General features: G+C 44.8%; 1 protein-coding gene across 4 annotated transcripts in view; it reads left to right on the forward strand.

Moving 5' to 3' along the window:
* The window catches only part of LOC146049411 (cytosolic phospholipase A2 beta-like), a 109348-nt gene that overhangs the window by 39561 nt on the left and 42241 nt on the right, over positions 1 to 27546 (forward strand). For all 4 annotated transcript variants that reach the window (XM_083165941.1, XM_083165940.1, XM_083165939.1 and 1 more), the window contains exons 2-9: positions 13233 to 13302; positions 14685 to 14821; positions 15353 to 15484; positions 17483 to 17523; positions 18600 to 18642; positions 19646 to 19709; positions 21673 to 21818; positions 23857 to 23943. In XM_083165941.1, the coding sequence (XP_083022067.1) occupies position 13302; positions 14685 to 14821; positions 15353 to 15484; positions 17483 to 17523; positions 18600 to 18642; positions 19646 to 19709; positions 21673 to 21818; positions 23857 to 23943 (651 nt within the window). In that variant the 5' untranslated portion in view covers positions 13233 to 13301. The remainder of the gene's footprint in view (positions 1 to 13232; positions 13303 to 14684; positions 14822 to 15352; positions 15485 to 17482; positions 17524 to 18599; positions 18643 to 19645; positions 19710 to 21672; positions 21819 to 23856; positions 23944 to 27546) is intronic.

Consider the following 27546-nt stretch of genomic DNA (forward strand, 5'->3'; position numbering starts at 1 on the left):
AATCACCTGTGCTCAAGCCTGGATAACTAGAAAACCTGCACTGTTGGTGTGCCTTGAGGACCGTGGTTGGGAATGCCTGCACTAGAGCGTCGTGGGATAATAAAATAGTGTGCAGAGCATAGGGAGGCACCGTGCCCAAAGCATGGTGAGTGATGCGAGGGGATGCAGTGCACTTCAAACTATGTCCATGTCAACAGGGTTGACATTCGGCTAAAAAAACCTGTGAAAAACCCCATGTCGACCTTTTGACTGTCGACCTTGCCCATGTCGACCTAGACCCATGTCAACCTTGCTGCCTGTCGAAATAGTGGTGTCGACCTAATGCTTGTCAACCTAGTTGCTGTAGACCGAATGATCCCAACCCGTGTAAACGTGGCTTTTTATGTATACACAAGGTCTGACGTGATATTTATGTCAAGTATTTATACATAGATTCACAGCAGAAATTGAGGCGCACTGTCTCACAATGTATTGGGGGTTCCTGACCGGTGACTGGGAGGCGGTTACTCACATATATGGAGATATAACTTCTTATAGGCGATGTACAGCCTGGCCCCACCCCAGAATTTATCTCTTGGCTTCTTATGAAGAGGACATTTTAAATGTTATACCCCTTTCAGACTGCACTCTCCACCGGGTCTTTATGTCACCAACCCGGATTGAGGTGAGGTGTGTAAGCACCACCCCAGGTGGAGCAATCCTGGTTATGATCGGGGTTCAACACGGCTCTGACCGAGGTCGAGGTGCAGTGTGAATGGTTAACCCAGGTCGAGTGACCCGGGTTCTGTTTACACTATGAAGGAGGCAGCGCTGTCAGCGCCAACCTGCCGCGTCATCCCCAACCCCCCAGTGATGTGACGCTGCCCCGCCCCCATGTGAGGCCAATAACCCAGCATTAATCCGGGGTGGGTGGAGAGCTTACAGACCGCAAATACCGGGTCGCTCCTGGGACAGTCCCGTGTCCTGATCCTGGTCTGAAAAGGGTATAAGCAAGTATGACAATGTGGGCAAAAATATCCCATCTGCATGGTGGCACCATCAGAAATGTGTCCTGGTTTCATGTGCAATCAGGGATCACACATATCGTGTCCCACCTGCTTCGTCCCCTCGGTGTAATGTCATGTGTTCGATGGGAGGTTCCATACAGGGCGCAAAATCTCCATGCTCTGGCACTGATATACAGTATTTTCTCCAACTATTATGTGGAGAAACACAGACACCAAGCATAGTGCAGCCGCCTGCATTTGGGCCTGTGCCATTTGTTTACACTCCCACTTTCTTTAATGTTCTATATGTCTTGGGTGGAGCAGTGTCATTTCTGAAAGTGTTGCAGTTTTCGATTGTTTCAGAGCCAGATGTTTTGTGTACATTAACATTTCCTGTAAGACTGGTTAGTTGACCCAATGTCGGGAAAGCCAAGATTTACTAATTTGTTTCTCATACCTCATAAAATCTTAATAGAATGTACCACATTTGTTTATTGCATAGAAGAGTTACTGCTTGTCTGACATAATTATATACAGTCCACTTCCACATACACCCTGTGTGACCGCTCCAAATACAGGTCATGTATAGAGATCTACAGGGGCATGGGTTAGAAGGACAGGCAGAGGGAGCTTCTCACATACCGACGTACAGATAAATTATACTTATTTCTACACAATAATTCAGCCATGCCCAATGTCACAGAAGGAGGTCTGTGGTCCATGCTATGGTGCGGACAACTGGAAAGAGTAAGGGAAGAGGGCAGTGGCGGACAGAACGAATGCAGGGATCTGCAAATATCCCCCTCATTGTGGGCCAAATGTAATAGGGTGTGAGAATCCCATTCCCATTTTCTTAAAGCGGCAATCATTTACATGGCAAAATTGGGTTGATTTTGCCATGTATATGATTGCCGCTTTATAAAAAAAAAAAAATTGGGAAACCTCTCCCAAAATCTCTCACTTTCTGATTATTGCACCCTATTACATTGGGCCCTGTGTTTTCCCTGTTTCCCGTCATTTCCAATGTCCGGACCAGGCTCTCAAAAGCCGAATCTGCTTTTGCAGAAATGGACACTAACATTGAATAGATGTAATGCAAGTTCCATCTATTCTTTGCAAAAATGGATTCTATTTCGCCGTTTTGCCACGGTGCGGTAACATTCAATACCACCCAAAGTTATCTGGATAAATGGGCCTAATTCAAACCTGATTGCAGGACAAATTCGTTCTCAAAATGGAGAGGGCCGGATTGCCCATCTGGTAGCTCTGGCAAATGCAAGAGTAAAGAGATAAACAAATGGGCCAATCAGGGCAAAGAGAGAGCCCAGATAGCCGCATGCAGCACAGCTTCCAGGATCTCTAGCTGTGTAAATGCAGCCCCCGCTGCTGGACTCGTGTGTCTAAGAGAGACGGGGGCATGCCATGTGGCCAGGTTCCCGACTCGCCCGCATGTCTGTAATGGGGGAATGCACAAATGCCATGGCCGATTAGGAGGCCTTGTCCGGCTCTGCGCCTTGGAGTTGCAGTGCTTCAGTTTTCCCATACGGATGTACTGATGGAGAGCTGCAGTAGATCAGAGTATTCCAAACTGCCATTAAGTCAAAATATTAAGGAAGGTATATGTCCCTATGTCTCCATTAGTCTGATGGATAAAATGGTACACTTATATTACAAGTAAAGTTTATTGGCTTGGTTTTGGGGAATCCACTTCCACACTATGATTTAAGAGGTTATTCTAAATCAATCGGTCCCCAGATTTTTTCACGACTGCGCATGTGAATAGGTATTTATGTGCGAGCGCTCACTCACACACAGAAGTCCGGGCGGGGGGGGTTGGGGGTGGGGAGGGGCGTGGAGCAGCGGGCCGGGGAATTTGCCTATGGGAATGTCCAGCATTTCATGGCCATTCCCATGGGAATGCTGGGTGTTCCCATGGTAAATTCCCGATGACGCGGGTGCGGGGGGCGGATGTCAGCTGCCCACCTCGCAGATCAGAGGGAGCCTGCAGATCAGAGACACCATAGAGGTGTCTCAGATCTGCGAGCGCTGAAGAAATCGTTTGATGGTCACCGACTATCCAATGGTTTCTGCCCTGCACCCAAGGCTGCCAATGGATGATTATGCAAATCAACCATTCGCATGCCTGTGATTCTTCAGATGTATCTGGTGATGATAATATATAGGACATGATTACAAAGACATTAATCACAATCACTGAGACCTCTATCAATTTGGATACAAATAAAAAAAGACTTTAACGGATCTGAGGCCCTTAATATGTACAAGGAAACGTCTTGATATTAACTTAAAATAGTACAAGAAGTCTCTACAACATCACCTGGTACGCATTGTTCCTTATTCTCCTTGGGAAGAACGAATGCTATTAATTCCATTATATAGCTTTAAGTCATTCCCCCATGAGTAAAATCTCCAGGCATTGCACATTAATTTAAGAGTATGTGTGCGGCTTTATCCATATATATCAGATGTACTCTCCATGTAGATCCTCAAGCAAGCTAGGAGGCAGGCTACACAGGGGATGTCAACTGGAGAACACTCATGTCATTCAAGTCTCTGCTTTGGGTCTGCTCAAAGTCCCCTCCTTTTTAATATTAATTTCAGCCAATATAAAGCCAAACAGAACATTACTTTCTGGAGAAAACTACAAAGTTTAATGAAGGGTATTTCTAAACATGTAGAACACAGGTTCTGAAACTCGGTCCTCAGGACCCCGCACAGGGCATGTTTTCCAGGTCTCCTCACAGAATCACAAGTGAAATAATTAGTTCGATCTGTGGATCTTTAACGAAGCTCTGTGCTGCCCGGACACAGGTGAGGGGGGGGGGGGGGGGGGGCGGTGGTTGGTTGCGTTAGAAGCCCATAGGCTTCTATGGGGCATTGCCAGATTTTTCTGGCGATGCCCCCCATCGTGATAACCCGGCGGGGGATGCTTACAACATCCCAAAATGCGGTAAAAACCCTGGTAAAGGGGTTTTTACCGCATTTTTAGTTTAGAGAATCTCCCCCATAGTCTTAGCAAAAGCTAAATTGTGATTGGAGCATGTGTCTTATTGCATATGGTGAGATGTTCTTGATGTTTATTGTAAAGTGTAATTTTTTAGCAACTTTGTATTCCAATATTGTACAGGTGTGCAGCTATGGGGCCCAGAGCTAAGAGGGGCCCATCTTCCCTGTTACAGTTACATGTTTTATATACATTTTCCACCATTTATAGGTGAATAGGGGCCTTCCAAACAACAGGTAGGAGCTGATTGGTTGGTTGCTTATCACTCTCCATTTTATCAGGTCATCTTAGACTTAGTGCATCTCGTCCTATGTTTCTGGACCTGCTCATTGTATTGTGGTATAAAATGAACTGGAGGGCATTATAATGTTATATTCTCTGAAGGGGGGCAGTTTAATGTGGAATAATATAAAGTGGAGGCACTACAGTGTGGCATTAATAAATTATGATCATTGTTCGTTATCATGTGAATTGAGGGTTCTCTGTTGCATAATGTGTACTGGCAGACCTACAATGTGACATAATGTGAATTAGGGCACTAATATGGTTCATTAAATTAGCTATAGCACTACTATGGGGCATAATATTAATCAAGGTACTTTTAAGGTTCAGAAAATGAACTAGGGCACTATTATGGGGCATAAAAGTAACTACTGCACAAAGGTATCTTTCTAAAAGCACTTGGGCAGTGGCCCCTTCAAAGTTTTGATAAAAAAGCTTATAACCCCCTAAGCCTCTGGCCCTATAGCAATTGCACCTCTTTCACCACACTACAGTTATGCCCATAGATTTCAGCCATTAGAACCAACATGATTGATGTTCTGTGTCCTATCTTGCATGTTAATATGTTTTCCCTCCCTCACATGCAAAAAGCCCTGCTCATGTCCTTTCTGATATCACATTAACCATTTTTAGTGCCAAGTGAATACCTCCCAACATGACCCTCTCCATGAGGGAGAAAATGCTCTGTTTCTGGACTTCCCTCTTAATGTATGGTTGCCATCACCTGTGATGAACGGGTTAAGTAATAAGAAAGGTGTTTCTCCACAATTGATGGTAATCCTACATTAAGAGGGTCCAGAAACAGAGCATTGTTTCCGCCCTGGAGAGGGTCATTTGGAAGGTATGTTCGAAGGGTTAACAGTAACCAATATACTGCAGGCAGATGCAGATTATCAAACATGACTCCTACCAGGTACAAAACCCTCTGCTGCTGGACTACTTCATTTATGACTGCAGCCGCCTGTGTTGGAGTGACTGCAATCATTAATGATGTAGGAAGTCCAGGTGCAGAGAAATTGGTACTTGGTGGAAGAGCTTTATTGGGAAATAGTGGCTTCACGTGCTTTTTAATTACTTCTTTTTGTAATGGTCTGTAGTTACTTGTAAAGACAACATAAACATATTATATAAGAGTGTCAGCTTTAACTTAATTTATCTAGTCATCATTAATTGGAGACAATAAGTCACTTATGAGCTAATTTATGTGTATGTTCATGATTACACAGTGTTTATGGCTCTGTATGCTGTCTGTAATAATCTCAGATTCCATTCCCGTCTCACGCGGAGAGACAGGACTGGAAGTGAATGGAATCTGAGATTATTACAATTGAAGCTGTAGGAGAATGCGGCAGAGCATCGTAAAGAGTGGCACTCTATGGGCAGTATTCAATGAGAAAATTCTCCGTGCATGGAGAGCGTTTTATTTCGCTCGCCATGCACTCTCCGTGTTTTTGCGGAGATTCTCCATGTTTCGAGATTCTCCGTCACGGCACTTTATCCACTATTCAATGTGGCTGATGCTCGCCGCCACTCGCAGCGAGTCTTAAACCCTGCAGCGGACGAGCGTCCGCGGCAGGGAGCTTTCAGGGAGCCGGGGGACGGAAGCAGCCAGAGAGATTAAAGTCTCCCTGGCTGCTCCAGAGGAATGTGGAGGGGAGGTGGGCTCCCCGGGACCCAGGCAGCACAGGCTGCCCCCCCCCTATAGCCAGCGGGGGACCCAGTATTCACTGCACCCGATCGTGCATATTAACGATCGGGTGCAGTGAATATATGAATATCTAATGAGCGGCTCGAGCGCTCCGGCCTTCTGCTGGCTGCACTGTGTAAAAAAAAAAAAAAAAATTACATTTTTTTTTTTAAATTAAATATATATTCATGTGCTATAAGCACATGAAGAAAAATAACATGCCCCTTCACAGAAAAAAAAAATTATTTTTTTGACACCAAAATTAAAAAAAAAAAACCCTTTTAGTTTAAAAGTTCACATTCCAGATCTCCATCAAAAGATGGAGAATTTCTACACGGAGAGAGACGGCGAAAATCACTTAGAAAGACGGAGAATATTTCACATTGAATAGGGTTGCTCGCTTTTGGGCCCTTATTCTGATTGATGCGTACTTTTCCGCATACTTTCGGATCGCGTCTTTACGGCGTCTGCGCATGCGTGGAGAACGCTACGCGCATGTGCCACGCCTTGACTCCGTACCTGTTCGGGCAAATCCCGTACAAAACTGGTCCCCGCAATCATTCGGGAAATATGGGCGTATTATGGGCGTCATGCGGAATGACACATGGGCGTAGTTTCAAAGTGGGCAAAACGGGGCGGAAACATGGGCGGACACGGGGGAGTACACTTATGTTGGGGGGCGTACATTCGGATAGCACTCCGAATGCACGCGAACAAAAAGGGAAGAAATGTGCGGTGTCCAAAAGGCCACTATTGCTTTGCGGACACCACTCGTTCCTGCGGGAGGCGAACGGACCGCCTAATGACTACAAGCATTAACACCTGAACCCAATAAAATCGACTCCTTTACTCATTAATCACTAATAGGACGCTTGTCAGTGCTTTAATTGAAACCATTGCACTTCAATTGCTGTAAGGGTTAATGTGTGCAATGCATGTGTTAGGCATGCTTGTAAGGATATATTGGCATCTAATTGATTCCAATTCCAAATAAGCAGTTTTTTATGAGGATAGGTAATTGAATAAGTGGGTCATGTGATGTATTGCAGAAGATACATAATAGTGGGTTGTTTGGCGTAAATACTCCGCTTACGGGCGGTAGCACCGCTTGGCTCCCGTTCGGATGCGGTATTCCCGAGCATACTCTGTAATACTCTGTAATACCGTGCAGAATCGGAGTGTTTCTCCCGCACACGCATGGTTTGTATGTCGTCCGTAAACACGCCCTGTTCTTAAAGAGTGAGTCCGTCCGAATGCGGAGGACCCGTGGGCGTTTCTACGGACGATGGCCGCACGCGGCAGAACACCGTGGCGTGCGGACCGCTCCGTAAGAATGCGGGAATATCCGCACCGATCAGAATAAGGGCCTTGGAGAGCAAAATGCTCCGTCCAAGGCGAACTAAGCACAAATTCTCCATAAAACACGGAGAATTTTTCTCATTGAATACTGCCCTATGTGTAAACGTGGCTTTTCATGAATACACTTATAAGATCTGATTTGATATTTACTTCAAGTATTTATACATAGATTCACAGTAGCAATTGAGGCGCACTGTCTCACAATGTATTGGGCGTTCCTGACCGGTGACTGGGATATATATTTCTTATAGGTGATTTACTGCCTGGCCCCACCCCAGCATCTCGTCCCCTGGCTTCTTATGAAAAGGACATTTTAAATGTTATACCCCTTTCAGACTGCACTCTCAACTCGGGTTATTGCCGGGTTGTTACATCACCAACCCATATCGAGGTGCCATGTGAAAGGACAACCCCGGGTGGAGCAACCCTGGTTATGATCGGGGTTGAACAAGACTCTGACCCAGGTCGAGGTGCAATGTGAACAAGTAACCCCGGGTCGAGTGACCTGGGTCCTGTTTACACTATAGAGGAGGCAGCACTGTAAGCTGCAACCTGCCGCCTCCTCCTCCACCTCCCAATGATGTGCCGCCGCTCTGACCCACCCCCGTGCGTGGCCAGTTACCTGGCAATAAGCCGCGTTGGACGGGGAGCTTACAGACCGCAAATACCGAGTGGCTCCTGGGAGAGTCCCATGTCCCGATCCCGGATGCGAACCAGCATTTGCCATCTGAAAGGGGTATAAGCAAGTGTGACAATGTGGGCAAACATATCACATCCTCCTGCTCCGCATGGTGGCACCACCAGAAATGTTTCATGTGCAATGACGGGTTCTAATCAATATTTAACACGTATCGTGTGCCAGCAGCTTTGTCCCCTCTGTGTGATGTCATGTGATGTCATGTGTTCGGTGGGAGGTCCCAAACAGGGCACAAAATCACCATGCACTGGCACTGATATACAGTATCATCTCCATTATGTGGAGAAACACAGATACCAAGCATAGTGCAGCCGCCTGCATTTGGGCCTCTGCCATTTGTTTACACTCCCACTTTCTTTAATGTTCTATATGTCTTGGGTGGAGCAGTGTCCTTTCTGAAAGTGTTGCATTTTTCGATTGTTTCAGAGCCAGATGTTTGTACAGTACCTTAACATTTCCTGTAAGACTGGTTAGTTGACCCAATGTCGGGAAAGCCAAGATTTACTAATTTGTTTCTCATACCTCATAAAATCTTAATAGAATGTACCACATTGGTTTATTGCATAGAAGAGTTCCCGCTTGTCTGCCATAATTACATACAGTCACTCTTCCACATACACCCTGTGTGACCGCTCCAAATACAGGTCATGTATAGAGATCTACAGGGGCATGGGTTAGAAGGACAGGCAGCAGGGCCGGCTCTACCACTAGGCAGCTTTAGGCAGCTGCCTAGGGCGCCGGGATCTTGGGGGCGCCACCAAGTCTGCAAATCAAAAAAACAAGGCTGTCTATGGGGATCCTTGCTGTACTTAAAGCAGGTGGTGGCTGTGGAACTTCTAAGACCTCACCTCTATACTTTCCCTTAATTCCTACATTGCTGCCCCCTCTTCCTTGTACCCTGTTGTGGGTGGCAAAGGGGAGGGTGCAGAGGACCTCCAGGAAAAACCAAGGGACTTGGCCACCTCCCCCGGAGCGTGGGAGGGAGGGTCATGGGGATTGGATGACCACATAATCTAAAATATATTTTTTTTTGGGGGGGGGGGGGGGGGGGAGTAGGTTGAAGTTTTGCCTAGGGTGCTGAGAAGCCTTGCACCGGCCCTGACAGGCAGAGGGAGCTTCTGACATACCGACGCGCAGATAAATTATACTTATTTCTACACAATAATTCAGCCATGCCCAATGTCACAGAAGGAGGTCTGTGGTCCATGCTATGGTGCGGACAACTGGAAAGAGTAAGGGAAGAGGACAGTGGCGGACAGACCGAATGCAGTGATCTGCAAAGATCCCCGCAATGTGAGCCAAATGTAATAGGGTGTGAGAATCAGAAAGTGAGAGGTTTTGGGAGAGTTTTCCCATTTTCTTAAAGAGGCAATACTTTACATAGCAAAATTGGGTTGATTTTGCCATGTAAATGATTGCCGCTTTAAATGGGAACCCTCACCCAAAATCTCTCACTTTCTGATTCTCACACCCTATTACATTGGGCCCTGTGTTTTCCCTCTTTCCCGTAATTTCCAATGTACGGAAATAAAGGGATTTGAGTATTCAATCTCCAGACTAGGCTCTCAAAAGCCGAATCTGCTTTTGCGGAAATGGCCACTGTATTTATACAAGAAGTCTCTACAACATTACCTGGTCCGCATTGTTCCTTATTCTCCTTGGGAAGAACGAATGCTATTAATTCCATTATATAGCTTTAAGTCATTCCCTCATGAGTAAAATGTCCAGGCATTGGGCTGGATCTGTTATCATATTGTATACCTACAACATTAATTTAAGAGTATGTGTGCGGCTTTATCCATATATATCATACGTACTCTCCATGTAGATCCTCAAGCAAGCTAGGACGGAAGGCTACACAGGAGATGTCAACTGGAAAACACTCATGTCCTGGAAATCTTTGCTTTGGGTCTGCTCAAAGTCCCCTCCTGTTTAATATTTTTTTTTTTTTTTCAATTAAATTTTTATTGAGAATTTCAATACAGTAGAAATGCTTTAATTACAGTAAACAGTAAATATACTATAAAACATAAGGGGAAGGTGGAACAAATTGGGGGGGGGGAGGGGGGGGAACACTCTAAGCAGTTACAATCGATGGTTACATGTGTAGAGAGAGGCAGCCCATATCAATACATGTGCTTGCAGAGAAAACAGATTACACAGGGGGGTTCACCGAACAAGGGGGATCTTGGATGTTGGGGCATATTATACGGAGCTTGAATCTGTTAACTTCCAAAACTATTGGACAGGTCTCGAGGTTGCATCGGTGGAGGCTGGGGGCTAGATGAGGATGCAGGTATCCGGGATAGCCAATGTTCAGTCCAGCTAAACCATTTGATCAGGGGGTTCGAGGCTGATGGAGAGTAGGTAATCCCAGCTATCTCAAATTCGCAATGTAATTGTACACTCGATTCAACCATATCTAGAGTTGGTACATATGGGGTACGCCAGTGTTGTGCTATAAGGAGTTTCGTGGCCACCAAAATGTGGCCCATTACGTAGCGGTCATTGGCTGACATGTTACCACGGTAGACATGGAGTATGGCTAATAATGGGTTTGGGGTGATTGGTGTTACCGTTATTCTAGATATGGTGTTGAATACAGATGTCCATAATTTGGACAGTGCGGGGCAGGACCAGAATATATGCAGTAGTGTTCCCGCATGGCCACAGTTGCGCCAACATAAATTAGAGGTGGAGGGCCAAATGGAGTGAAGCAGCACAGGTGTCAAATACAGTCGGTGAAGAAGTTTATAAAAGTGTTCTGAGTGGGATATACATCTGGACAAGCTAAAGCATGTCCGGAAGACCAAGTTCCATTCATCCTCAGATAGTGAACATACTAGATCAGATTCCCATTTAATTGTGGAGGGTAATTTTTAGGCGTTCTGGGACTGATCAATACAGTATACCACCACGTTATGTTCCCCTTACTGTCAGAGGCGGTCAGTTTGTCTCGTAGGTATCTGGGCAAAGGTGACATCCTGTGGGGGTATGGAGTGTTGCTATAGAGCCAATGTCTCAGTTGAAGAAATTTATAAAATTCTTTATGAGGGAGGGAGTAGAGGTCTTGGAGTTGGGAATAGGGCATCAAAAGGCCGTTAGATATGATTCTCTCTAGAGATACCGCATCTCTAGCTATCCATGTGGCAAGGTTTAGATTGGGAATAAGGTGGGATAGACCTTGTAAGGAGAAGTCAGTTGAGGGGAGAGAGATGTCCTTTGAGTCAGAGGCAAGGGCTAACCAAGCTTTACAGGTGGCCATCACTGCTGATGAGCAGGATGCGTGTGGTGGGTTTACAGTCGACGGTAGCCATAAAATGTCTGTTAGAGGGAAGGGGGCGACTAAACCGTGCTCCAGCAGGGCCCAAGGCTTGGCGTCCTTTTCAGAAAACCACGCCCCTACCTGAGCTAGTAAGGCGGCATATTGATAGCGTTGCAGGTCTGGTAGGGCAAGGCCCCCGTCTCGTTTAGGTAAAGACAGGATCTTATTGGCCAACCTGGGTTTCTTGCCTCTCCAGATATATTTGAGAAAAAGGGAGCGGAATTTACAGAGGAGGGTGTTGGGAACTAGTACGGGGATGGTTCTAAATAAATATAGTATCTTAGGTAGGACCACCATTTTTAGGGCGGCTATACGCCCCATCCAGGATACCGACTGGAGCATCCAGTCCGATGTTAACATAGTGAGTTTTGCTAAGAGGGGGGGGGATAGTTACAAGAGATTAAATCCGATACTCGTGAGGGGATTTGGATCCCCAAATATTTGAGGCTTCTATCCTGCCACAAGTAAGGGTACTCCCCCTTATGTAATTGGAGAAGTTCTGGAGTGTAATTAATAGGTAGGGCTTCGGTTTTTGTATTGTTTAATTTATAATATGAGACATTTGAATATTCATCCAGTAATTTGTGGAGGTGTGGGAGAGAGGAGGATGGGTTAGTGACAGTTAAAAGGACATCATCCGCGAATAGGCAGATTTTGTGAGAGGTTCCCGAAAAGGTGGGACCAGTGATATTTAGGTGGGATCTGATAGATTCGGCTAAGGGTTCAATCGCCAGTGCGAATATTAGAGGGGATAGGGGGCATCCTTGGCGTGTTCCGTTGGTTATGGGGATTAGCGGGGATAAGACCCCATTAGTGTACACCCTGGCCGAGGGATTTGAGTAGAGAGCCATAATGGAGGATAGTGTCCTACCTGTGAATCCAAATTTTAAGAGGACGTCACGTAGGTAGACCCAATGAAGCCGATCGAAAGCTTTTTCTGCGTCCAAGGACAGCAGAAGGAGGGGGTCAGTGGACTTCGAATTGGACAGTGATTCTATTATATTAATAACTCGTCTAACCCTCCTGTTTAATATTAATTGAAGCCAATATAAAGCCAAACAGAACAGTACTTTCTGGAGAAAACTACAATGTTTAATGAAGGGTATTTCTAAACCTGTAGAACACAGGTTCTCAAACTCGGTCCTCAGGACCCCACACAGGGCATGTTTTCCAGGTCTCCTTACCGAATCACAAGTGAAATAATTAGCTCCACCTGTGGATCTTTTAAAATGTGTCAATGAGTAATGAATGCACCTGTGCATCTGCCGGGTGACCTGGAAACCATGAACTGTGTAGGGTCCTGAGGACCGAGTTTGAGAACCCCTGCTGTAGAAGGTTGAGCATTGATCTGACATGGCATATTAAATTCCTAGATTTTCTTAGCCTTGGTGCACCTTTAATCTGCAGAGGCTGATCCAAGCAAGCACATAGGGGGCCCCCAAAATGTACCCCTATGAGTGTATGACAGTTACATGTTTCTCTATATTAAGTTTGACATATATGAAGATTGTTTAAGTGCATTTTGGTTCGAAAATGATTGTATCATTTACTATCCCACCCATGTTTCTCCATGATATGCTCCAGCGTGTTGCCCTAGCCTTACCCCTGTTATCTGTATCTGTACTACCCAGGATTTGATATTTATATTTAAGTCCCTTATACTATGTTCTTCCATTTTGTATTGATTGTATTGCTCCGATACTCTAGGCTTATGCCACATACACCTTGTGGCGCCTCCTAAATAATAATGAGTTAGTAATAATTGTTATTCTAATCATTATTATTATATTTTGTATTGAGCATATGGTAAAAGAACCTTATACTGTTAATTACGGTAGCAATTATGTGACCTTTGCATCCTTTTCTTCTAGGAAGAAAAAGTACTCCTCTCGTTATCTGTCAAAGTTATACAAGCCGCAAATATTCCATGGGCAGACTGGAGTAAGTGATTAGTGTTGTAATGAATGTGTGTGTGTGTGTGTGTGTGTTTGTATGTATGTGTGTGTATATATATATATATATATATATATAATGTGGTACACATTGTTAACATTTTAAACTTGTTTTACATTTAGCTTTAATGAGATGTATTTGGAGAACAGACACTTTGAGGAAAATAGAACTCCCATCTAATACCCCGTTCTCACTGCAGGCAAATTCCCGGGTCTAGCATGTCGACCCGGATATTTGCCTTTTAGCATGGGTTTTTTTGCAGTGTGAACGGGTCGCATACCAGGATCTCATACACCGGTAAAACCCTTCTATTTACCTGTGTTTGAGATCTGGGTATGCAGACACGGGATGACCGTGTCAGGAGTGTGCAGTGTTCACTGCATAAAAACCCATGTTAAAAGGCAAATTACTGGGTAGAACTTCTTTACCCGGGAATTTGCCTTGCAGTGAGAACGGGGGTCCGTTCCTGCAGTCCCCGGCATTTTAATGCCGGGTAAAAGCCGTGTATTTGTCACTCGCAGTGAGAACACGTTATTATTAAATAAACCCCTTAGAGTCATATAGTTCTTGATGCCTCCAAATACATGCTGGGAATAAAACATTCCAATTGGCCAGATTATATGGGTGGTATTCAATTGCTATATTACACCCAATCTCACGTCTAAAATGACATGAGATTGCACATATTACGCTCATTATGGTCAGGTTTAGTCACGGATTTGCACATTTCTGCTCACCACCCCTGGGGGTAGTGAGCTGAAATGCTGGTGATAAAACAATTGAATACCGCGCTATGTATTATGTTCTAGAAAATGCTAAATAAATAAGAAGTAGATTCTAGAAATGTATAAAGTCTGATATCCACAGCGCAAGAGTATTTCTGCCCAGGGTGACACCAAAAAGCTTCCACCACAGAAAGCTTGGAGACCAAAAACACACATAAATCAGTGCATCCACTGGCGAAACAAATTGGACTTACACAATTATCAAATTGGTAACAAGAAAATCAGAATGGCAATCTAAAAAACTCAAAACAAGAAAAAAGGGACCATAGTGCAATATTGTCTGACACTTGGAAGCTGTTTTATTAACACAGGCCACTCACATACAGTATAAGCAGTAGATTCGGATTGGTCTCCCATAGCAACAAACCATCTTTAGAATTGATGTTCCACCTTCCAGTATGGGCAATGTGGGTAAGATTTGTGCTTACTGTAGATTTTATGGTCCCCTATATTATCACCAGATACATCTGAATAATAAAGAATCACTAGATCCATTGCATATGCATAGGAAAAACAGGATTGAATTGCCCAAACTCCCAAACTTGTTCCTTGGTCCTCTCCCTTATCATTGTCTCTTCTGTACAGTGAGCAATGCAGATTGTTATGTGTGTCTGTGGCTTCCGACCTGCACCAATAAAGTTTTGCAGACAAAGACCATATCAAACACCAGCGATCCTGTATGGAACGAAACCTTCCATTACACTATCTGCAGTTATGTCAAGGTAAGTGACGAATTTCCTTTCCTACGCACATCTCCATGACAAGGCATTATCAGACATTGGGCGAGATGCACCAAACTAAAAATGCAGTAAAAACCCTGTTTCTGTGTTTTTACCGCATTTTCATATGCAGCAAAGCCCCACCACTGGGGCTTCGCTGCGGGGGGTTACGCCAGTTCTAGATGGCGTAACCCCATGGAAGCCTATGGGCTTCCCTTCGCGCCCCCCCCCCCCCCCCGCTGATCCGCGACACCCTCCCTCACCTGTGTCCGGGCAGCCTCCTGCTGTGCTGCCCATACCAGTGATCTTGTCCTCCCTGCACCGCTTCTGGGTGCAGGGAGGAGGAAGCGGAGCCCTCGCAGCCAGGTGAGGTTTCCCGGCTAATAACTCCGGCTGCACATCGCCGGCCATCACCTTTGCGTTAATAATAATAATAATGTTACTGCATATGCGATTATTAACAAGGCGGATGCCGGCGATGTGCAGCCGGGGTTATTAGAGAATCCCGCCCATTGTGACTATATTGTATTTCAGAACGTAATACATCTGACACTTCACGATGAGGATGTTGTTTCTGGAAATGATTTGCTTTACACGGTGGCATTCGATTTGGAGAAAATCAAAATCGGGGAAACTCAACAGAAGACATTTACTCTGAAGCCTGATGTAAGTATATCATTTTCATTTCCTAAATGAGGCTATTTATGGCACAGCTGCTAGGGAGTGGTGCAATGCATGTGATAGCCTAGCCAGGGAAAGGAGTGAGGAGGGTACTGATTACCTAGGGCCCAGGTCAGTCATGTAGATGATGGAGTGTCCCCTTTCTAGGAACATGCCACCATGAAGCATAACATTTGTAATAAAAGGTTTAAAAAATGTGTGTGGCCACACCTCCATGTTTGGCCACGCCTCCTCTGGCACCCAGGCCCTTTGTATGTCTTGGAAGCCATGCTGATAACTTAGTGCCCTGTATCAAACTAAGGGGTCAGTTTCAAACACAGACTGTGGGCAGTATTCAATGTGAAAAATTCTCCGTGCATGGCGAGATATTTTTTCTCTCGCCATGCACTCGCCCTGTTCCGGAGGGCTCGCTGCCACTCCTGCTCCCACTATTCAATGTGGTTAAGACTCGCCGCCACTCGCGACGAGTCTTAACCCCTGCAGCGGACGAGCGTCCGCGGCAGGGAGCTGGCAGGGAGCCGGGGGACAGTGGCAGCCAGGGAGATTAAAGTCTCCCTGGCTGCCCCAGAACATATGTGGAGGGGAGGTGGGCTCCCCGGGACCCAGGCAGCACAAGCTGCCCCCCCTATAGCCAGCGGGGGACCCAGTATTCACTGCACCCGATCGTGCATATGTAATGATCGGATGCAGTGAATATATGAATATCTAATGAGCGGCTCGAGAGCTCCGGCCCCCTGCTGGCTGCTCTGTGTAAAAAAAAATAAAAAATAAAAATTAAAAAAATATATTTTTTAAAATTAAATATATATTCATGTGCTATAAGCACATGCATAAAAATAACATGCCCCTTCACAGAAAAAAATCCTGATTTTTTTGACACCAAAATTAAAAAAAAAAACCTTTTAGTTTAAAAGTTCACATTCCAGTTCTCCATGAAAAGATGGAGAATTGCTACACGGAGAGACACAGCGAAAATATCACATTGAATAGGGTGGTTCACTTTTGGAGAGCAAAATGCTCCTTCCAACGTGAAAACAGCACAAACTCGCCATAAAACAAGGCGAATTTTTCTCATTGAATACTGGCCTGTGACATAATTTCCGTGATATCGAAAAATGAAAATTTAAAAATGTGTAAATAACACAATAATAATAAACTCAGTGGTGTAGCAAAAGGGACCCCAAAATTCGTACCAAAACTCACAATGGAGTAAGTGTAAACGTGAACATAAAGGTATATTTCAATCTTCATTTAGGGGATCACCCAATGTGATAATAACAGATGATCATGAATGGTGGTAATTTCCAAACCAAAAATGCGTACCGTACTCACTATAGTGATGGAGTAATTAAAACATATAAAGGTTTCTTTATAATGTATAGCAGCCTCTCCAAGGATCACCACATATAGCAAGAGAAAATTGACACACCAAATTTCACAAGGGAAGCGTACCGTACTCAGAACGAGCATGATTTCAAGCATGTAGCGGTTTCTTTAAACACAGCTCTCAATCAGTCCAAATTTGGTATTTTCCCGCATAAGCATATATACTGTATAAGGCAATGGAAAAAGGACCGGTCTTAGTGAAAATATTTAATTTAAAAAAGTCCAACTGCAATGTGGCCGTTTGGCTAATAGCCACAACTACAGCAACACAATACAGATAAAAAAGTAGATAAAAACAATATCACTCACTCTTCTGCCAACATGTTTCGGCGGACACAGCCGTCTTTCTCAAGGATCCTTCAAATATATTAGTGTTCCATGACTTATTTAAAAACACTGATTCAATCTAATTGTGCTTTTATATGTTTACAGAAGTTGTTGTGACTCTTACTATATTTTACATTAATGAGTGCATTATCCCAAATATAATGTTTTACTGGAGGTTGGGTGTGCTGTAATGCTTATGTTACAGCCAATGCACAATGTTATACAGGTAATAAGAACCTAAATGAACATAAGCTATGATCTCTTCTTCAGGGACAAGAGACTCTGCAAGTGGAGTTCACGGTTGAGGAATTGTGAGTTGATATTTTGCTTACTTTGCTAGTAGTATCTAAAGGGTTGTTGCTAGAAACACTTCTTTTTTTTTTTTGTACTTTTCCCATCATGATGGGGCCAGATGTACTAAACTTCAAAAGTGATAAAATGGAGAGTGATAAACAGCCAGCCAATCAGCTTCTACCTGCCATGTCACAGCCTGTGTTTGACAAATGTCAGGTAGGAGCTGATTGGTTGTTTGTTTCACTCTCCATTTTATCACTTTTGAAGCTTAGTGCATCTGGCTCTAGGTCTGGGTCCACGTATACCTGGAGGGGGAATATAAATATGTGCCAGAAGTGAGGCACTGTGCCCAAAGTGAGGCAAGCCCGCGATGGTACAATCCAGCTGAAATAAAAGAAAATAACCTACACCTAAGTAAATTACAGAAAACATAAAAGAACACTGTGAGGGCATCTAACAACTTCCGCCCTCACCTAGGGGGAGATTCTTTAAGCTAAAAATGCGGTAAAAACCCCGTTATCGGGGTTTTTACCGCAATTTGGTATGCTGTAAGCATCCCCCTCCGAAAAATCTGGCGATGCCCCATAGAAGCCAATGGGCTTCTACCGCATCCCACCGCCGCCCCGCGCCGACCCCCCGCAGCCCTGCATCGCCCCCTCACCTGTGTCCGGGCAGCACAGCGCAGTGCTGCCCGGACCTGTGACCTCCTCCCTGCACTGATCCTCTTCCGGGTGCAGGGAGGAGGAGAGCCCGGCGCAGCAGCGCCGGGTGTGGGAGGGAGGGGAGAGCCGCCGGGACCTGCTGGGACCCGGCGACTCTCACCGCAAAGGACAGCTCTTAACGCAAGAGCTGTCCTTTGCCTTAATTATCGCATATGTTACAGCATATGCGATAATTAAATATGCGATGGGCGGCGAAGGGGGGCGGAGATTCTTAGAGAATCTCCCCCATAATGTCACATCCTGGTCAAAAAACAGAAGTGGATCTAGACACAACCAATTGGAAAGCAGCCAAGATAATTACATAAAATAAATAAAGATCACTAATAATAATAATAATGTATATATCTATATGGGTTTTTTTTTTACTGTAGACCAAATAAGCATGAGACATTTCTGACAAATGGTGTGGTTGTGGTAAGTATAAAGCTACTATTGGAGCAATGTAGATTAAGCATGTGTAACATGGATGTGGATTATTAGGTCCGTCAGTGTCTACGTCGACAGTCAATAGGTTGACACATGAAAAAGTTCGAAATGCACTAGATCAACATTAAGAAAAGTTCGACACAAGCATAAGGACCACAAGAAAAAGGTCAACATGTGCTTTTCATGTTTTTGGTGTCTGTGTCGACATGTGTCAATATGGAACTCCAATGCCATGGAACCCCAATAAGTGTATTGCGTCCCCTCGCATGGCTCGCTTCACTATCCCTGCTTCAGGCTTGGGGCCAGATTATCTAAGCTTCAAAAGTGATAAAATGGAGAGTGATAAACAGCCAGCCAATCAGCTCCTGTCTGACATTTTTCAAACACAGTCTTTGACATGACAGGAAGGAGCTGATTGGCTGGCTGTTTATCGCTCTTCATTTTTTTACTTTTGAAGCTTAGAGAATCTGGCCCTTGGTGCCTTACTATGGTCAGCACACTATTATATTCTACCTCTATGCCAACATGGATATTGAAGTACAGTAAAAACAAGTCGGTTTATTAAAAAAAAAAAATAATCATGAAAACTCATGTAGACTTTTTCCTGCGTCGACCTATTGCCTGTCAACCTAGGCACTGGACCGGATACTGTGTAACAGCATGGCAGTGTCTTACATATAATGGTATTGTTATGTTATGCTGCAAATTGATTATGAATTTGCAGCAATTATGGGGAAAACATTTGGAGGATTGTCGCAGTGAGAAATGACATTGGCCCGCTACATTTACTGGAGGCTATGCCAGTATTCCCGCTGACTAGATACTAATGGCATGAGTGAGGCATAGCACAAAATGGCTGACAGACTGCCGGCCTGAAAGCTATCCAGTAACATGCTTCACATTCATGAGGATTATTTTTGTTGTTTTAAGTTTGAGAATAAAACTCGATATTGTTGCCTGTTAAATCTTACTGACATCCATTCTCTTGCAGTCCAGAGAGATGTCTTGTCTTCAAGTATCTATAAACAAGCAGATGATCCCTGAGAACATACAAGGTAGGTTGCTATGAGATAAGGCCCGAGTTCATACAGGTGAAAACGCTGGATTTGCAAGGGGGGTTTCCAGAGAGGGGTGGAGAGATGCATGGGGTTGAGACTGAGGTGGATCGGTATATACCTGGTCCATTAAACAAGTGTAAATAGATACAAAAATTATATACATAGTGCATACCTCCCAACTTTCATCCGGAGGAAATAGGGACACTCGCGCGGCGAAGCCGCGCGAGCGACCGAAAAGGGGGCGGGGCGTATGCAAATGAGGGCGCGGCTTATGCTAATTAGCCGCGACCTCATTTTCATACGAGAATAGACGCTGTGCGCATGCGCACAGCGTCTATTCTACTAGATTGGGGGCTCTCCCAACTGCCACCCCCCGCAGCGGGACAATGCCTGCCGCGGGTGGGACAGCGGGACAGGACCCGAAAATCGGGACTGTCCCGACGGAATCGTGACAGTTGGGAGGTATGATAGTGCTGGGCAACGAATACGTGCAACACTGTCATACACAGTGCGTCTGTGTCTTTATGCGAATGCAGCAGCCAATAGAATTGGAACGGAGACTTCCACTGGCTGCGATGCTAGTCCATCCATCACACCATAGAACATTAGAGCAGCCCTTAGGATGTCCAGAATGTCTGTGGGAACTTCACCTCCGCAATCACTGTCTGTGCATTGTATTTGCTCTGATAGTTGTATATACAAGATTGGGCGCAGTCATATTATAAGGTTTCCTGTGCTATTATTTGTTAGGTATCTGGATGATAGATCCACACTGTCTAGGTAGACATAAGGTCAACACAATATGGTCGCCATGCATTTGGACAGGTTCAATAGGTCAATATTGACAATTGAGTAGCCACATGGACTACAATTGGGAACAGTAACCTGGGTGGGGCGAATGGTAGTAGAGCCTATGGGGTCTATTTACTAATCCTTGGAGAGAGATAAAAATAAACTGAGGTAAAGTACGAGCCAATCATCTTCTAAATGCCATGTTACAGGTTGTGTTTGACAAATGATAGTTAGGAGCTTTTTGAGTGGTACTTTATCTCCGTCCACATTATCTCTCTCCATGGACGCCTATGTTTCTACTGTTGGTGCTCATAGACCCTAAAATAGACACGATTTGACAAAAAAAAAAAACTATTTTGTGTTGTTGCCCTATTGACCTTAACCATGTTTGACCTTTCACCTCTTGACCTTTTGTACCTGTTGACCTATTGACTGCCCAATGACATTGGGCACACCCTCTCAGTGTGTAGCTCTGGTACTGTATAACAATATTTTGTATGTGATATATTAGGTATATTGTCAATCTAATTTCTAAATCTAATATTTAAAACACCATCAGTGAATCAAGAATTTCCAATATGTTAAATGTACCCAATCCCCTGACCCTGGCATCTGGAAAATGGGGAATTGTTCCAATACTCACCTAATATATGGGACCCTTTACCCTGGACTTAATCTACACGCTCCGCTCACTTATCATCTGACCCTTATGGAAATCAGCCTATGGATATATAGATAATAAAAACAATGCATGTCTTTAAATCGGGGTCACCGTGCGTTTTGAACTAGATCGAATCATATCTAGTGCAAAACGTATCCGATGAGCTGAAGCAGCGAGCTTTTTGAACTAGATATGATGTAGTCTAGTTAAAGAAATACCTGCAGCAGATACTTTATGTGCTGTGAGATGGAATGTGCGCAGGGGACGTGCATCGCATCGGCAGCCCAAAATGCACCATGTATGGGCGGCATAAGATGGGAGTTCTACTAAATATACGATGTTGGCCTTAGCAACCAATCAGATCCTATGTCTTATTTATGTAGCACCTTCTTCAAGATAATATAATCTGATTGGTTGCTATGGGCAACATTCCATATTCAATATATATCCCATCTTGGACACTTGTGAGGATGCCTAAAATTGACATCTCCCTTCTCGTTCATCTAGGCAGAAATCTTATATTGTCAGTAGCAGATTCTTGTGAAAGGATGTACAAAGTGGAGCTGAGTCCCACCACAAGTTCTAACCACATCCAGTCCTACTTATTTCACTGCATCAGGAACTGGAACCCGGAGCTCATCATGCACTTGGAGGTACGAGGGTTTGACGTGTATTTAGTAATTTGATAGCAAACACGCTGTAATACCATGTAGTGTAATCAGAACCAGAACAAGCCAGGCCGTGGCCCTTGTACTGTATTGGCTACCAGAGTGCAGTCAACATGAGACATTGGGCCAGATTCTCTAAGCTTCAAAAGTGATAAAATGGAGAGTGATAAACAGCCAGCCAATCAGCTCCTGCCTGACATTTTTCAAACACAGTCTGTGACATGGCAGGCAGGAGCTGATTGGCTGGCTGTTTATCACTCTCCATTTTATCACATTTGAAGCTTAGAGAATCTGGCCCATTGAGAGAAGCTCATATTGCTGCCCATTTATCAAAGAGTGATACATCTCATAGTGAATGATAGAAATTGTTGCGAATAATACTTGGTGCTCTAGCCAATCAGCTCCCAACTGCCATTTTTCAACTAAATACATGACAGGAGCTGATTGGCTGGAGCACCATTTATCATACGCAATGAGCCTTCTCACGTGTTGATAAATGAGCTGCGTTGTTTGTTGTCACAAAGTAATTTATTTTGGAAGGTCCTTTTTCCGGTAATCTCACAATATTCCCCAAGAAAAAGCACAGCTAAAATACCACAGTATACACCAGTATGGATACAATAACACTGTAGTAAATCTTTAAAATGATTTTACTCTTCTGTTATTAGTGAGCTTGTACTTTCACATATACAGATGTGTGCGCTGTGTGCGTCATCTGTGACAATTGCTGCAGTCTCATCACCACGCTTGTGTGTCCAATTAGCTCCTGTGGAATATAGAATCGCATTGAGCGTCTATGGCGCAGCGTAACATCTCCATGCCATTGGTGTGACTTTAGCGCAGAAAGGGGACCGTACAGCTTTATCGCAGTAACTATGAGACTTGCTACATCTGTACACTGATGTTGCGACAATAATGCCAGAGACATGCAGAGTATTTAATGTGGGGCTTTTGTGTGGGACTCCTGTTTAGGGTATTAAGACACTATCAGACTTTATTGAATAAATAGGCAATAATTAATTGTTAATATATAAAACAGACAGTCACAATCGATATGGCAGTATCAGGGCCGGCGCCACCACTAGGCAAATCTAGGCATTTGCCTAGGGCGCCGGCCACTGGAGGGCGGTATTTCGCCCCCCTTGCCACCCGGGTACCTGTCCTGCGGCGTATATGTGCGTATATAAAGCTGGCGGCGGTGGCAGCGGGGGGTCCCTGCAGTCAATAAGAAATAACGAGCGCTATCCGCCAGGCTATGCGGAAGCGCTTCGGTTTTGGAAACACTGGCCGCACGCTGATTGGCTGAGATTCCGCCAATCAGCCTGCGCCGTGCGGCCAGTGTTTCCAAAACAGAAACGCTTCCGCATAGCCCGGCGGATAGCGCTCGTTATTTCTTATTGACTGCAGGGACCCCCGCTGCTGCCGCCGCCAGCTTTACAGCGGCGCAGGACAGGTACCCGGGCGGCAGACACCGGGGCGCCCCCACCCCGACTTGCCTGGGGCGCTCCGGTGCCTTGCACCGGCCCTGGGCAGTATACTTGTACAAGTGTTTGTTGCATATAGTAACACGTTCTTTGTATTACTAATAACTTTAGTCATCATTATGTTTTAGATTTGTCAGTTTGTTATTAAGGTTCCTCTTCGCTTCCAGAGATACATTATAATTATCATTGAACTAGTTAAAAGCCCATCAAAAGCTCCTTCTACCTCCAATCTCTGTCCTCTCAGCTCCCTCTCTCCATATCCAGGAAGTTTGAAACAGATCCTTTTGGTTTCACTTTCTGTTAAGGAGTAATTTGGTCCGTGGAGTGGCCTCTAATGGTCACTGGCGGTACTTCACCTAAAAAAGGTGAGGATTTAGCCTTTTATATATAGTGATTAGCATACAAAGGCAATAAAACAGCAGCAATAATAAATAAGGACTGAAATGCCCACTCATCGTGTTACCCTTAAGCTGGTTAGCTGCTAAAACACTGGTTAGTGATGTTATAAGATTTGTATTAATTATTCCTAACTTCTCCAGGGTGCACAGGACGAGAGTCTCCAAATAATTCCCCTGAAAGCACTTTCTGCTGGACAGGAACAGAAGATCCATCTATCCCCTGTACAAGTGAGTTCCACATCCTTATTGCCACATATATCCAAATACCAATCTATAATTTGTCCATCCTATTCTAGGCCAGATCAGTCTTTCCATGAAATAGAATGTTTCAGAGCCTGAACTGGGCGGTAGCAATGCAATCACATGATTTATAGAGAGCATGGCCATGTAACATGTGAGCTTGGCCACGCATCATAGAGGAGTGCTGCACTGCATGGGACCACTGGGCACTTCCTGTCTATGCATGCCAGCCACCGGGGGCATAACTATCATAGGTGCAAAGGGTGCAGCTGCTTTGGGGCCCAGAGCTGAAGGGGGCCCATCTTTACTGTCTAAGTAATATGTTTTACATATATTTATCACCATCAGTTGCTAAACAGGGGGCCCTTAAAAACTTTTGCTATGGGGCATACAAATATATAGTTACTCACCTGCCAGCCACACAAAGCCCCTGGAGGTGGAGCTGCTCAGCCAGATATCTATGGGGCATGTGGCTGCGTGCGGGACAGGAGGGATCGCAGCAGGTATCGGAGATTCCTGCTGCAAAACCCCCTAGATTCATTCCAGAGGTACTTAATATTTGTGGCGAACCCCTGATAACGGGTGTTTTCAAGGATTCATCAGATTGGCGGAATGTTAAACAACCAGAATAGAATATGTATCTCCCAAATATTTAGTAACCGTACGTTTAAATGTTGCTGCAAATGTAAGAAAAAAAACTTCAGGATGTGTGAAGGATACAAGATTATATAACCCTATGGGTACCAGCCTCGCTCACGTTTGTTATATAAATTCAAATAAAAAATGTTGTGTAAAATAAGGTTATATCTCTTTTATATACAGTAAGGGTAAACATTACAGGTCATTATGATTAATACAAATCTTTGCCTGGCAATTTTCACACCCATTTTAACAAATTCACTTGGCACTCAAAGGGTTAAGAGATATTGGGGTAGACTTTCTAGCCCCTTATTTTGTCAAAGCCACCAATGCTTGGTGGCTTTGACTGATGGACAGCAACAACATAAATTGGAAACCAGGGTGCTTTAGTACCAATTTCTGTTGCTGCTTTAAAAATATTAATCAGAGTTGCTGATGAACATGACATTTGTTCATAAATCATTCAACTCTGTCAATGCATCTACATGTTTTCAAGATGCTGTACACAGTGGTATCACTGGATAAACAAATGCCCAATTCCAGGATTGGCTTCCCTAAAAAAAAACTCCCTGGCCTCCAGGATGGAGGCACGCGGTTCGGCTGTTTGGCCTTCGCACCATGACATCTGACCTCATCACGATGCTCAGAGCCACACAGCTGGGATGGGAGAAGCCAGGCAGCGTCTGAGTGCAGTCTAATCCCGAAATTCAAGTTTGGAAACTCCAAACCCCGAAATTGAAATCCCTGAGTTTTTTGGGGCCAAATCCGAGTATCCTGCCGATCCCGGGATTGGCCACCCTAGGTGTATGCAGTCAACATTCAGGTTGCCGACAGAGGAGAGTATCAATTGCTGCAAAAACTGTGTCTCATGCCATATTGGGTCTGTGACTGTGAAAACACACGTTTCACTGACTGTCAACGGGTCCCAGTCCCAACATTGCATCTACAATGTGATCTGGGCAGGACCTACTGCCCATGATCGCATTGTAATATGCAATCCTTTCGGCAAGATGTATGTTCCTGTAGACGCAGGGACAGGAGCTCTGAAAGGAGCCCATCCCTATGAACTGCTCAGCTGGGTGCCTGGCAGTCTGCGCATGCTGCCCGATCATATCCCCCACACCGATGCTGCCCGATCATATCCCCCACACCGATGCTCCCGATCATATCCCCCACTCCGATGCTCCCCGATTCTAGCATATGCAGCTGGAAGCAGAGCAGGACAGATCGCAGCAGAGATTACTGCCATGGTCCTTCCGTCATACATGCCTGGGGTACTTAATATTTGCAGCAAAATTCCCCTAAAAAACAGGGAATTAGTCGCAAATATTCAATGGTAAATGGGCCCCTTAATAAAGGAGAGCAGAAGTTATTAATCTAGGGGAACACTGTATACCACCTGGATTGTGCGGCAGCGGCCATATTTGTAGGTACATAATGGTTGTGCTTACCAGAAGGCCTTATCCAGCCATATACATTATTAACACAACATAATTATTTAGTTAGCCGTCACATAAAACAAACATACTGACTGTATCAATAACTATTATTTAATATTACCATAACTCTCAACATCTGGCGCTTCCTAATCGGGGAAGGGGGCGTGGCCTATGGGAAGAGGGCGTAATCTCATTGGATATTGTGGCCTCAGGCCACGCCCCTGTTTTTCACCCCTCTAGATTGCTGAATAGACGCTGTGCGCACAGCATCTATTCCCTTTAGGCTGAAGGGACTCTAAACTGCCCACCCCCTCCCTGTGCCGCTGGACACTGGCCTCCCCGGGTGGGACACCGGAATGACCCCAAAAACTGGGGCGTTCCTGCAGAAAGCTCCCAGTCAGTAAAGCAATGTTGTAACCATGGGGATTCATGTGTGCAAGATGGTTCTATGCCTCCTTTGGACCGATGGCCAACATGAGCCTGTCACCGGCACTTATGGTACTTTAGGCCTGTAGACTTACAAGTACATAGTATTGACTTGGGGCAATACGCTTCCACGCTATGATTCGGGTGGTCTTGTTTGTCACATTTCATAAATCAATTGTATGGTGCCAAGCCGGGGTTTACATTAAGGAGTAGATCTCACACAAGCGGGCCGTTCTACAAGCTTTGGTGCATGTCTTTGGTGAAACAGCCACTTGGGCCAGTGCTTTCAGGAAGGGTGCTGGTACTGTAGCCTGTGGTTCCCTGGAGCTGCAATCTCCTGTTTGCTCTCTCTTCTCCTTGTACTTGCAAGCTGCTCTGCTGTCCTTTAGTTTTCCTGCTTTGCTAAAAAGAGGACAATGACTGTTCAGCCTGGGGTTTTACCTGATCCTTCCATCAATTCTTGTGGCTGGGGCTGATAGTATATATAGTTCTCAAAGCTACCAATAGCTAGGAGTAAGATTCCAAGGATGGCAGGGGCTACACACTGATATATCTTTCATGTGTCAGGCAGGGGCATGCAGTAGCGCATACCAGAGAATGCAGTGATAGGTATCCAAGTGTAGTGTGTTTGGCCAATCAGCAGAGTGAATGTGACCAGCCACCTCAGAGGGACTTCACTGACAATTAGAGCAGACATGCAGGGCCGGATTAAAGGGGGACACAGGGGGTCAGTACCCATTGACCAAGTTTATACTGCCTTTATTCTGTGTTTTGACAGTGTAATATTCTCCCATGCAGTTTGCGGCCAGTAATGACAACTGGGAGGGGGCCCCCTGTCTAAAGTGACCCCGGGCCCCCCGAAGGCTTAATCCGGATCTGCAGACATGCCATCGTAAATCAGCCTCCTAGGGAGCTCAAGTGCAAATTACTAGTGTATGGGGCCTTTATAGGAGGAAGTGGGACCTTCAGGCAGTAGAGCCCCCCAGTGTTTCCTTTGTACACGTGTGGGCAAGTTCAACCCTGTATGTTTCATGTATAATATTATATTATCAGGAGAATTACAGCAATTTGCAAGTAACAAGTGATA

Source organism: Crinia signifera, chromosome 12 (genome assembly GCF_055691185.1).
Source record: "Crinia signifera chromosome 12, ASM5569118v1, whole genome shotgun sequence".
Lineage (NCBI taxonomy): Eukaryota > Metazoa > Chordata > Amphibia > Anura > Myobatrachidae > Crinia > Crinia signifera.